This window comes from Fusarium graminearum, chromosome 4, assembly GCF_000240135.3.
Source record: "Fusarium graminearum PH-1 chromosome 4, whole genome shotgun sequence".
In the NCBI taxonomy this organism is placed as follows: Eukaryota; Fungi; Ascomycota; class Sordariomycetes; order Hypocreales; family Nectriaceae; genus Fusarium; species Fusarium graminearum.
Genome location: NC_026477.1, coordinates 3,229,258 through 3,242,311, shown reverse-complemented (window position 1 = coordinate 3,242,311; position 13,054 = coordinate 3,229,258). Strand labels below are relative to the sequence as shown.

Genomic DNA, 13,054 nt, shown 5'->3' with positions numbered 1-13,054 from the left:
ATCCCTGTTAATTGAGCTAGTCAAGTCCTCATCAGGTTCAAACAAAGACGAGGCAGGATCGCCAATTGACTCTTCTGGCATCACTGAATCTCTTCATTGAGAAGCACCAGAAGCCCAAAAAGGCTCAAAGACGAATACATCTCATTTTTGCCATGAAGTTCTCTTCGTTAGGCGCTGCCTTGGCCTTCTCTCTGCCGTTGGTTGAGGGTTCACCACAATACACCAATTCCAAACCGCCGTCTTGCCGTTTCGGCCTTGAGTGGTCTCAAAAAGATATACTCCAACGCCCTGATGATTTCACTTGGGACCTTCTCTACTGGGAAGGCAAGTTTCATCAGAACGATGTAGCCTACAACACCAAGAATGGCATGTCGTACGATGGCACCCAGCTTGACTGGAAGACTGGCATGCTCACCAAAAAGCATACCTTCAGTGCCGCCAGTAAAGAAGTAAGTGATTATCCACTAACCTGAACAACTTAAGTGCTAATAAATAACCCAGGCACTGCAAATTATGCTCTACGCCCAAGCCATTTCGGGATCCAAGGAAGCTGCCCGCTTTCTAACTCCTGAGAACCTTCAAGCCGCCCCGGCATTTGCTGCATCCATCATGGAGACAAAGCTCAACACGTACAAGCAGTTCAATCAGACCTATCCTGGCTTCGGTGGCTTTCTTCCTTGGATCAAGACGGATGTTCAGAAGATTTCGCCGCAGAATGATTGGGACGACAGGGTTCCAGGTCTGGACAATGGGTAGGTGACATGACACCAAGTTATCTAAGGCCAACTTAATAACAATTGTACCAGAGAGCTTGTTTGGGCTGTTTACGCCTGTATTGAAGCCCTTCAGAGACAGTCCAGTGCAAAATTCCACAAAATTGCCGACGGGTGGCAGCATTGGCTCGAGTATGTTGCTTCAACTGCTCCCAAGATCTTCTACATGGGTAAAGGGAAGATCTGTGCCGTGACTGCAATTAGTGACCAGACTCTCCCAGTAAACCACAAGCAGCAGTCTTACAAGTGTGAGACCGAAACCTACCTGGATGATCCCTACGAGGGAGAGCTTTTGACCTACTTCTTGCAATTCTTTACCAACTTATCTAAAAAGGATAAGCAAACCCTGTGGGAGTACAAGCGACCCAAATTGGAGAAAGCAGAATACAATAAAAGTGGTGTCGGTCCCATCACAGTCCGAAAAGGTATGTATTACTTGAAACCCCCGTGTCTCTTCATATTAATAAAACTACCAAAGGTTTCTGGTTTTCCAGTCATGAGATTTGGAACCAGCTCGAGCTGCCATATCATGATGTCGAAATCGTTCGGTAAGTTATCCAAAAACTCAAGGATGTTTGCATGAAGCTCATTCATTGTCCAGTCGTCTATTTAAAAACGGTGAGCGCGCTCGCACGTGTAACTCTGTAGTCACTAGATCTCCTGGTCTCTACGCTTCGGTCAACAACTCGACTGATCCAAAGACCGATGAAATCATTGGCTACATTTCGCCTGCCGGTATTCCCTCAATCGCTAGTCAGAAGGACCAAGAGCTCGATGTTATCACCCCCTACGGCGTGTTCCCAGTTGTCTTGTTTGATAAAGCGATTGGCCTTGCCTGGTGGAGGAACATGATCGTTGCCAAGAAAATGCAAAGTACGTATACGCATTCCTGATCAAGTACATGCAACTAAAACGGTATGTCCTAGATCCTTACGGCAGTACTGAATCAACTCGCATTGACGGCGAAGGTGTTTCAGCACTTGTGACATGGGACAGCAAAGTCACTACCGTGGTTGCACTTATGGGTGGAGTTGTCGACCTTGTGCGGGATCGTATGAAGTCAGACGGCATTTATAAAGAGTTTTTGGAAATCACAGAGGTAAGTGCTATACTGGAGACATTGGGATGCTTTTCTGACAGATTACTCAGCGTGAACATGTTCGAGTCTTTGGCCATGACCTGAAAGGTGAAGATATCAAGTTTTGTCTTCCCAACAACCAGGTACCTGATGCCGGGTTGAAGGATTTTACAGCCTGCCAAAAGTAGGCACTTTCTTTCTACATGTTTCAGTAAAGAATTGTATCAATAGCTTAGCGACGTGTAATACATACAGTTGCTGTATGGTTTCTAGTGACAGAGATGAGTGTAAGTGACAACGATGCTATCCTGGGGACCTTGTAACAGCATGACGCCCAATACTTTAGATTAGAATAATGATTGCTGCTGCTTCCGCATCAGTTATATTTTTTATCGCAACCTGTGAGCTATTCTAGAGGTTGCTTATCTACAAGAAAATTTGTTTTTGTTGATGAAGTCAATCTGTAGTTGAATATTGTGCATGTCTAGGGTAAGCTCAAGCCCATTTTTAGAATGAACAGGGGTATACCTCACCATGCATAATAACGTCATAAATCTGCACCCAGTTTATGAAACTTGAGAACTGAAGGATGATCGACGTATGGTGCTGCAAGGTTAGAAATCCTAAAACGTCACGAATCTTGCTTGTTCCCTTGAGTCATGGTGCGTTTGTGTGATGCAACTGCCAACTGGCGAGTGACCTTTGCACAGTATTTTGCAACTCTCGAGTCAAGTTGGAAGTACATGCACGCTGTGACGATGTAAAAGACCCTTGGCTCCATCGATATGCACGCTTAGGTACCTAGCTGATGTGTTGCTGATGAGGAATCTGTTCAAGCCTCAGGGTATCGGAAGGATTAGCCACTGGAAGCATGAGAGACGATATTCGTAGATCAATTTATGCTACTTAGACCATACTTCGTAGACTACTTACCTATTTTTATATCCCAAGACTTGGGAGGTCAGCTTTTCTACCACCCACTAGGTATTCGACTTCTCCCAGGAATATACTCTCGTCGATCAATGGACCCTGAATACACTATCACAGAGAAGCTAAACCGAATACAAGATATATCACTGGAATGTGTTGTGCTCTTTGCAAAAGTCTGTTCTTTTAGATCTAGAGTACCTATGGTAGATCTGCCAGTTGACCTAGGAGTAATTACGTCCATCTACCAGCGATACAAGCATCTTGAATCCTTTGTACAACTGCTGGGGTATTTTGCATGACAACCAATTCCCACGGATATCAATCTCACTGCCTTTCATCCACTATAATATCATAATCCAGCCTCTGCCCAACAATCCCACCAAAAAAATACAGGATAAAGAAAATATTATCAGTCAAGACATCTCATATACACAAGAGTCCCACTGAGATAACCGTAAACTTGCCTGCAAGTCTGAGCGAGGTGCGTTCATCACCATAGTTCTCGACTACGTCGAGGTGACCCTCCGCTGCTTTGAGGTCGCCATGGATCAGAGCTTCCGCCAAATGCACCATCATCGCCCCCTTGGCCAGGCACAGCTAAGAACACACCAGTTCCATTACCAACCATAACACTACGCCGAGCATCCCCTCGATCCCAACCAGGTCCCGTCACATCCGCCGCCAGCCCGTAGCTGCTCATCGGCCGTCGGGACGTTGTTGAGCCAGATTTGAACATTGGATCAACTGACACAAAGTTCCACTTGCCGAACTCGTCGCTCTTGGTAAAGACTTCGAGTGTGTGTGTGGGAGCTGCTGAGGTTGGCATGCGAGGTGCAAAAGGATTGTTCGAGCTGAAACGTTTGCTTGGTGGCTGGACATGTGATACAGGCCTTCTGTTCATGGGGAGGTTTGCCGAGGCGGGTAACAAGTTCGAAGGGGGCGAGAAACCAAACACAGGGTTCGACTTCGACGATGAGTTAGAACCAGAGCGAGTATGACCTCCAGCGAATGCAGCGTTAGGGGGTGGAAGCCCCTGAAGCTGGTCAGGGAAACTCTCATCGTGCACATAAAGCTGTCTCAATTTTGGAAAACCACCGCCAAGGATAGATGTCGCGAGGAAGGTATAGTAACCCATTGTTACGCTATCAAAGGGACCCGTTGACGCTGGGGAAATCTCATATCTCAAAGTTTCTAGAGACTGTGATGAAAATGGCCTAGTAACAATTGAGCTCGGGAACTGCTCTGTAACCTTAGACTGGATTGCAAGCGTCTTGAGCGATGAAGCCATGGTAAAGATTTCTTGCAAGCTTGCTGGATGCACACCGGTATCCTTTAGCGTAAGGACTGTCAAGGCTTGCTGAGTCTCCTGCCATGCCAGATACGCAATGAGACCTCTCAAGGTCACACCGGGCGTATCCTTAAGCACGAGCTCTTTGATGGGGGGTAATGTAGCCATTCCGTCTGATGATGAGAGGACCTCATCCGAAAGGCCTGGTGTGTTCGAGACCTTCAGCGCTTGTAGGTTGTCGAGACTACCAAGAACTGCTCTAATTACTGCAGGATCGACGTTGAGGTTGTTCAATTCCAGCACTTCCAGGTTGGGCCACACTTGTCCCGAAGCTAGCATGGCCAAGCTACGTTCTGAGCCACCAACATATGTCATCTTTCGAAGGTTTGGACAGCGGGCTTGTACTTCGAGTCGGAGGGTCGAATAATGAGGATCGTCGCAGAACATGCCCTCTGGCAGATCGACATATTTGAGGTTTGGGAGGACGGCAATGGTCTGTGCAAGCTCAACTTGGGAGGACTCGCGCAACATGTACGGAAGCTTCAGGTACTGAACGTACTTTCCAATTCGTGTCGGATCATCGCGAACGGTGCGCCGAAGAAGACGTAGGCGAGCCTGGGCCGGATCCTCAGGTATGCCATTGCGGTCGAAGCGGGAGGTCTTTTTTCGTCTTTCGGCGAGCCATTCTTCTAGGCGGCAATAGTGGACTGGATCGATGCGAACGCTGTGATATCTGGCAGACAGGGGTTAGCGACTCTATGTCATCGGGCCACCTCAACACGACTTACAAGACTTTGACCGCGCTTGGACGCCATGCGCGACAGACTTGGACACAGTGAGCAACATCGCGCAGGTCACATAGCATACAGACGCTGTCGCTTGAACTGGCACTGCCTTCACAAGTTTCATAACTCTCGTCAAGGGCATGCGGGCAAACAAAAGCAAAGATGCGCTCAAGGACCTTTGGCGGTAGATGAGCAAGCAAATATGCTGAGTTTCGAGTTGGGGGATATAACGGCGGACATCCAGCACCCTGAGGGCGGAACTCGAAAGGAACGACAAAGTCAGAGCTCTGGCCACCACTTCCAGCCTTGTCCTTCTTGTTCCGACGTCGGAAGGGGTTTCGCATCTTGGCGTGGTGGTTTGGTCGTGGTTTTGGTCGAAGTGACAGCTGGATAGAGACAGGGGGGTAAGGTTCAGGGCGCGAATGGGGAAAAAAGAGAGTGAGAGGAAGAGAGGAAGGCGCGCTGTATATGAAAGAGAAGGAACAGAAATGCGCCGCAGAAAAGTATTAACAATGAACAAACTTCAAATGCTCAGGCTCCGAGTGAGAGAAGAGAGATCGACAAGAGGCGAGAGGGAGAGGGAGGAAGCGAAGGAGGGGACGTTATTAAGAGAGACCTTTGGTCGATCCTCAAATCCAAGTCGTCGATTCAATTGGGTTTGATTTCTGGGGAACCGATCAATAGTAAAAAGATTGAAGGGTAATTACAGGGGTCTCATCAACGTTCCCTAATAGAGGTAGGGTAGTACCTGCCTTTTTCGACAGGGGTAGAAAGCACGTGCCAATTAGACGTAGGTCCGAATTGAAATGGAGGGAAGGAACAAAGACCCAAACGCGTGCCTGCCTTGCCTGCCCGTCTGTGTAGAACAAACAGCGAGATCAGACGAAGTATCGCAACGTTGAAATCTCTACTTGGCATAGACCGGGCGGACGACAAGCTTCCAATGCTTCACCATGTTAAACGCTATTTCCAAACATCATACAGCTTTAGCCTTACCCCGCCAGCCCGCATTCCTCAGGCGCTGAGTGAGTGGCGTCTGCAAGCGCGCCATCTATCTTTGGCTCTTGAATCAGGCGCTTTGATAATGGTTACAGCAGAGATCAGCACCAAGATTGGACCTCCTTGCTCCTTGTTCACGGGCAGATCAACAGGGGGGAAGCGGAAACGAGAAACGAAGTCTTGGCTGCCAGGAATGGAATAAAGACAAAGACAAAAGACAGAGATGGCTGGCTCCTTGTTCAATGTCAAACTTGTCCTGCGTATCACAGACAAGCAAACACCACAAGTATTGCATTGCATTACGCTGGATGCTTACCTATCCGTTCCCCCTTACAGGTACCTGCACAAAGTTACTTTCTGTCAGCAATGTTTAGGGAGAAAAGGGGGATAATCAGTCAGTAAGCCATCGTCTGATAGTTACGTGTCATTGGTGTAAGCGCTTCTGTTTCTAGTGAGAAACTCAGCCCAAATCAAAAGCCTGAGCGTGTCTATTTCTCCATGATCGTCGTACTGGAGGACCTTTCACAAGCGCAACCAATGGAGCACCGCAAAGTAAACAAGGGTCATCTTTCAAACATCCATGTCTTGGGGCATGTTGAAGAAGCACACGCGCTGCTACATCGCTATGGTTTGTGATTAATTTAAGTCGCTGTTTCTACTTGTTTGCTTTTGGTCGATATCGACGTTTGGACCCTTGACATGACGTCAATTAGCTGCTTCATCTCATATGAGCTGAAAATGCTGGCTGGGGGTTGAAGGAGAAATGGTAAAATCATGCACAACCTCTGAGACTGTTTTGTATCCACGTCTTTGCTTCATCTAATATAACATACTATAACAAAACACTTTATCTGTTTTTGAAGAATCCACCAGATGCTACCTTTGTTTGATTGGATTTTGAGTACTTACAGCCCCAAATATATCACTCAATATGTTTTGGCAAGGCGGATTGATATTAATCGCCGTCAGCCCAAACATCGAAACAGAACAAGCTAACAAAACATGATAATGAGCAAAACAACAATAATGTGCGTCTTGGTTACTGAAAATGACACGACCTTTTGTCAACTATGCGTCGCTTCTTACAGGCTCCTCTACGATCCCACCTAAACAAATTGCGATATTACCCTAGAAACTTGACAGGCCAAAGGTGTTCCTCACGTCTTTACAAACCTCTCAACCCAGAGACATCTCAAATTCGACTACTCAATGTCCCCCAAGGCCCATCTTCTGGATTTGAACTCGTTACAGCATCACTAGATGACAAACCAAGATATGCAGCACTGTTATACCTCTTGGGCAATCCTGAGCACTATGGCCAAATCACAATCGAGGGTAACACTGTCAAGATCCCAGATAACTTGGCCTCAGCATTCCTTTGTATGTTGAGCTATGAGCCTTTTCGCTCGCAATCTGATTGCCAATACCTCTGGGCGGATGCGATATGCATCAATCAGGATGATCACGAGGAAAGATCTCAGCAAGTTCAGCTCATGCGTCGTATCTTTCAACTTGCCCACTCTACTCTCGCATGGGCTGGACCGAAGGACTACTCCCTTGCTTTCGATACTATCAAAACAATAGGAAAGATAATAGATCAAAACGCCACCAATAAGGGCATTGTGTCCACGACGCCCTTCGACATTGAGTGGTTACGGGGTTATCCCGAGCTTTGTCTCGACAGAGGATCTAACCTCCCCAACAACCATCTCATCGATCCTTGGTCTGCCGTGGCCGACTTTCTACAACATCAGTATTGGAAAAGGGCATGGGTATTCCAAGAAGTCGTCCTTGCCGACCAATTAGCCTTCATCAGTCCAGGGAAATCCAACCTGGAATGGTCCACCCGTGGTATTCAACACGGCATCTCCTCTATCACGAGGAGCGACACGAAGCGGCCGGACTTTCTGTCAGATACAGCATGGGACCTCTTGAGCAGTCGACTTTCCTGAGGCAAGCTGTCCTGGTTATTGCTTGCCCAGGCACGTACCAAGATACCTGACCCAGATGGGTTCAAAGGTTGGGTAATCTCTACTTTTGCAGTCAATTTGGAAGCCACCGATCATCGGGATCATATTTATGGTCTTCTTGGAGTGTCAGGTATCCCTATGAGCCCAAACTACAGCCCTGAGAACAGGGCTTCGCACGTGTACACCAAGTATATCGCTGGATGGTTGAAAGCTGCACGCACCCAAAAGACGATGCACGTACGCACTCCGCTGGCCTTCCTGTCCCTAGCAGGAGTAGGAAAGTTTGGTGAATCCGACCTACCAAGTTGGGTACCCAATTATCCAGAGAAAAAGGACGTGGCTGTCCCATGGTACTATAAAGCTAGCGACATGAAGATATTGGCTCAGGGTGCGCCGTCTTCACTGCCAGCGGACCTTGACGCTTACCCGTTTGTCGTCGAGGAGACTTAAAGTCTATTTACTTGGGGTGTTGATATGGGATCTGTCACTTTGACAACAGAGTACCCGAGAGGTGAAGATTATGCAATTCTTGCGTCGTTTATGTCGTTGGCAAGCTCTTTCACGGCGCGCAATTCACGTCACGTATCCGGTATTCTAGCAGCACAGGCCATTATTCGATTACTACGTGTCAACTCACTTCAACGCACTACTCGGGACTTGATACATACCGCTATGAATCTGGCCATGCTAATCGCTTACTTTAACCAAGAACCATCCGACACTGTCCAGAATACCTTGGGTAGTGACTGGGATGAAAACATTCTCAAGCTGGCCTTTCCAGCAATAGATGTGACCCGATTGGGAATCAATCCAGACATCTTCTCGGAACTCAGCTCCTGGGATAGACAGCGGCGTATAGACGCCACTTTCGCTATTGTTACCTTGTTTCACCATTACCAATTTTTCGAGACAAGCGAGGGATACTTGGGTGAAGTTGACCATCAAGTTGTGAAAGGCGATCGCCTCTGTCCTCGCAGGCTACAACAAGCCAGTCATCTTGAGGCCTAATGTAGACGGATCTTACGCTTTCATAGGGTCGACATTGGTGGTAGATATGGATAATAAGCATATTCTTCAAACCCACAAGGCTCAAGGTAAATGGCTAGAACTGCAATGAAGTTATAGGAGGGACTTCGGTCCAGCTTTAGAGAATATAATACAGTCAAACACGAGAGTACGTAGTGAGTGATCTAGCAATATCATTCATTCCCAGACTTTACTCTGGAATCAATAATTCTATCATACATAGCTGCGAAATTGATTACAAGGGTTCTAGATAGATCGTCGTAGCCTGGGGCCGAACTGAGTCGGCCGAGACTTGGGTCCCAAAAACCATTCCCGTCCTTCAAAATGCCCCCATGTTCGCCTCGTAAAACAAAACCCGTGAGAAGCATCGTCAACACCCTCCGTCATTATTGCTGCCCACATAAGGACTATTATTCATAGAAGGTCTTAGCTGTGAAACCAACTGAGCTCAACCGTTTTTGAATAGCAAATCTCCAAACTGCTTTTTATATACGTTTGAAGCCGCTAATATCAATCCACATCCAACTCCAACGCGATGGTAGCTTACATGCTCGCGTAGCATTATGCAGTCGTTACCGAAGCAACTCATCGACACAGACCAAGTTATTGATTACAATACACATGTCCTATTTCGACGGTGTGGCCAGCCACTTAAGCCTTGCGGGATCGGGCAGAGGCGCTGTTGGTCTTGGCGCCAGTGGTAGAGGCACCGTTAGACTTCTTGACGGGAGTGGTCTGGACCAGGTGAGGGTCGGGAAGAGGAGCCTGGGACATGCGGCGGAGGCTCTGTCGGCCGGTAGGGGCCTTTCCTTGCTTCTTGTAGGTGGCGAAGTAGAAGGAGATGAAGAGGACGAGGTAAGAGCTGATGGTGATGATACCGGAGAAAGCAGCAAACTCCTCGCCAGAGCACTTGCCAGCATTGGGCATCCATTGGAAGTAGGTCGAGGTGAAGTAGGTGTAAGAGGCGAAGTAGATGAATCCGAGATCAATGACGAACTGGATGATCTGGAGACGGGTAACCCACTCCTTCCACCAAACACGGACACCACGAGCGCTCTGGAAGTAGTACCAGTACATGACGACGTGGACGAGGAGGTTCAGGACAATGGGAACCCAAGAGACGGAGGTGGAACCGATGAGCTGAGTGTAGCAGAGGAAAGCGGTAGCACCATGGTGGTAGCAGTGGAGGAAGGCTGTAGACGTTAGTTTGCGGTTCTTTTTGTATATGGATCGGATAACATACTGAGAGGCTTCTTCTTGAGGAACAGGAAGACGGTGTCGAGGAGCTCGAGGTACTTTGTGAGGTAGTTGAGCTGTGCGTATGTTAGCCAGAGCGCATGTGAATTTAATTTCGCTGGATACTCACGTAGTACAGAACGACAAGGGGCTGGGTCCAGCCACCCTCAGCATCACAAATAGCATGGAAGATACCGCCACGGACAACAGTGGGGAGAAGCTGCTCAATGAAGAGAGCTAGGAGAGTACCACTGATCAGAGTCAGGTAGAGGTTATGGATCAAGAAAAGACCCTTGAGCTTGAAAGGCTCGCGGTTGCGCATCCACTCGCGACCACCGAAGATGATGCAGTAGTAAATGACAATGAAGATCGATGTCGACTTGAGGGTGGACATGGGAGTCTCGAAAGGCACAAACTTGAAGTCATTGGCAGAGTAGCCGACAACAGCAGTGAAAGCCTTGTCGAAGATGGGCCACAGGTGAATACCAAAGGGACGGTCGATGGTAGGCAGCGGCAGCTGCTCGTAAAAGGTAGCGGGAGTCGCAGACATGATGGGCGAGTTAATTGATCGTTGGGAGCGACACAATTGAGACCACGAGAGCCTTTATTAAGTTGTAGGAGTAGACGAATTACGTATTCGACGTGGCTTTCTTCTCCAAGACGCGACGACGGGAGGACACGTGAAGGCAACTCAAGCAAAGAGTGACAAGGAATGACAAGAAGAAGAAGTTCTCCGGAGAGATGAGAAGTTTAAAGAAGAAGCCAAGTAAACGGCGATGTGGGAATGCGTAGAATTAAAAAGGAGAATAAAAGGGGAGGAGGAGAGTAGAGTTTTAATTGAGGGAGGAAGGTCGGATAGATCAAAAAGGGGAAATTTCCATCCACACCGCGACCGCGACCGCTTACCATAACCTTCCACTGTCTACATCTGCACCTGCACCTGCACTGCACCTATGGACTGGATCTCCGGTGCCCGCGGGCACTAGGCAGTGGACTCTTTGGACAACAAGCAGCAAAGCAAAGTGAAAGTGGCACCTTGCAGCGCATTTCCTTCCATTGAGGTGCCACTAGTACATCTTTGTAAGGGGCATTTTCGAGACTTGGCCCAATCTCCATGCATTTATGTTATTTCATGGCCAAAAACCCAGTGGACCCCGGACAACCAAGAATTGACCAGGCTCGTGCGCCGTTGGCTATCTTCCTTTGGGGAATCATGACACGCGCTCGCAAGACCAAGGACCACACGTGTAAGCAAGCCCCGAGATGAGATTAATTCAATTGGATTTATTACAGCTGAATTGCATGTGATATGCCCGGGTTACCCGAGTACATAGTTCTGCAGATAGGTACTATATTTACACGTGATATACAATATCCATCAAAGACAAACCTCCACGATCCATTGTCAGAACAACAAAGATGCGGTGACGCTAGACCTCGAAATCCCCTGAAGCTTGCCCATGCTTAGTAGGTGGTAGGCCTGTTGTACCTGACCGTTAGGTTTGCTTATTTACTCGGTCTGCCTCCATCTGTCGTGCTTGTTAGTCTGTGCCTGTGGTCCCGAGGCTTACTAGACGCCAAGACTGCGGCCATGACCGGGAGGTGGCACCCAACTGCTACTCATTGGTTCTGCCAAACTTGGGACAAAAGCCTGTTAGACAATCGTCATTTAATATCCGTACTTCGTACCACGATGGTAGAATAGCCACATGTAAGCGGCATTGCCGGGACCGATCCGAAAAGATCGAGGAAGAAGGGAACTATTCTTCTGTGAAGTGAAGGTCAAGTCCTGTAACTGTCCTCAAAGCCCTTCCAAAAGGGCCAGTTGCTCATTGACTATGTATGGTATTTCTAATGGTGATCCTTTACTCCTTGACAATTTCATCTCGCGGTAAAACTCAATACAACAATATCGGTAATTACCCCATATTGAATCGATCCGCAATCCATTGGCAGACTTGAGGTGATTCTTCAAACTACCTAGTCTAGGTACGAAGGAACCTTTAATCAAGATTTCGCTTAGGAGACGTCAACTCAACTTAATTCTTCTCCAGGGTGCGACGTATTGTCAAAGCATGAACCACAAGCGGCTGTGTGGCCATGGTTGTGGCCGTGCTTGTGTCATGGTGTGGCTGTTCTATCCCGTCATGCAGATGTCAACCGAGCGAGCGGGTGGGTGCTGTAATCATTTTAATGCCAGCTCAACGATTGGTCGCTTTCAATTTCTATCGATTCTCTGTTACATGCCATACCAATTGATGAATTCGCTGAAGCCGAATAAACGCAGGTACTGAGAGACCTTGTATCAATTCAATTCTCGGCTATCTAAAGCCTGGCGCAACTTGGAACTGCCCTTGAACTCAAGTTCTTCAACAATTGACTGACACCTGATAGTGACGAATGAAGTGAATTAGAGTAAGCTCTTAAAATACAGTATCACTACTGTGTTTCCCATACTAAATCGCCATGCTCCGACCGTCTGCCGTACAATTCGCACTCGTCCCCACGCCTACGCGATCAGGTATAGCCTTGCCTTAGTCATCAACTCTCAGCCCATCCGGTAGCCCAAACAAGTCTGCAGTCATCACCCGAGCCGGGAAAAAGCCAGCCCACTACTACCTCTACCACCAATACACGACCTCTCCTCCGACAACAGACAATCACCACTCTTTGTATACCTCCTCCGCAAAATGTCCGCCTTCATCCGTGTCGCTCGCGGCGTCCGCGCTGCTCCCATCCGACCTGCCATGCAGCCTCTTGTGGCCCGCTCGGCCGTTGCCCACTTCACCACTTCGATGCCCCGACGAAGCGAGCATGCTGAAGAGACCTTCGAGGAGTTCTCCGCTAGGTAGGACAGCATACCGAGCCTCAATGGCCTGAGCCCTGCCTTGGAAGTCGATTTTTTGGGGAAGGAAGTGGAAATATCTGGATTGGCATCTTTGCGTGGTTGTCTTGCGGCTGGGGGAAAA

The 13,054-nt window shown here is 48.1% G+C and overlaps 4 protein-coding genes across 4 annotated transcripts; 2 read left to right on the top strand and 2 right to left on the bottom strand.

Annotated features, from left to right (window-relative positions):
- Positions 1-152: 152 nt before the first annotated feature.
- FGSG_13134 (uncharacterized protein) lies at positions 153-2,039 on the top strand (the record flags this gene model as incomplete). The annotated part of the gene is made up of 7 exons (XM_011328807.1): positions 153-449; positions 502-752; positions 807-1,198; positions 1,252-1,321; positions 1,429-1,646; positions 1,700-1,872; positions 1,995-2,039. The coding sequence occupies 7 exons, from the start codon at positions 153-155 to the stop codon at positions 2,037-2,039; spliced, it is 1,446 nt and encodes a 481-aa protein (XP_011327109.1).
- Positions 2,040-3,271: 1,232 nt separating this feature from the next.
- On the bottom strand, positions 3,272-5,198 carry FGSG_07349 (uncharacterized protein; the record flags this gene model as incomplete). Its single annotated transcript, XM_011328806.1, has 2 exons — positions 3,272-4,802; positions 4,858-5,198. The coding sequence occupies 2 exons, from the start codon at positions 5,196-5,198 to the stop codon at positions 3,272-3,274; spliced, it is 1,872 nt and encodes a 623-aa protein (XP_011327108.1).
- Positions 5,199-6,923: 1,725 nt separating this feature from the next.
- FGSG_07348 (uncharacterized protein) lies at positions 6,924-8,831 on the top strand (the record flags this gene model as incomplete). Its single annotated transcript, XM_011328805.1, has 3 exons — positions 6,924-7,704; positions 7,897-8,211; positions 8,323-8,831. 3 exons carry the CDS (start codon positions 6,924-6,926, stop codon positions 8,829-8,831), a joined length of 1,605 nt encoding a protein of 534 aa, XP_011327107.1.
- Positions 8,832-9,006: 175 nt separating this feature from the next.
- FGSG_07347 (elongation of fatty acids protein 2) lies at positions 9,007-10,927 on the bottom strand. Its single transcript, XM_011328804.1, has 3 exons — positions 10,216-10,927; positions 10,093-10,162; positions 9,007-10,042 (listed from the first exon to the last, which is right to left on the bottom strand). The coding sequence occupies exons 1-3, from the start codon at positions 10,633-10,635 to the stop codon at positions 9,501-9,503; spliced, it is 1,032 nt and encodes a 343-aa protein (XP_011327106.1). The 5' UTR covers positions 10,636-10,927; the 3' UTR covers positions 9,007-9,500.
- Positions 10,928-13,054: the final 2,127 nt, after the last annotated feature.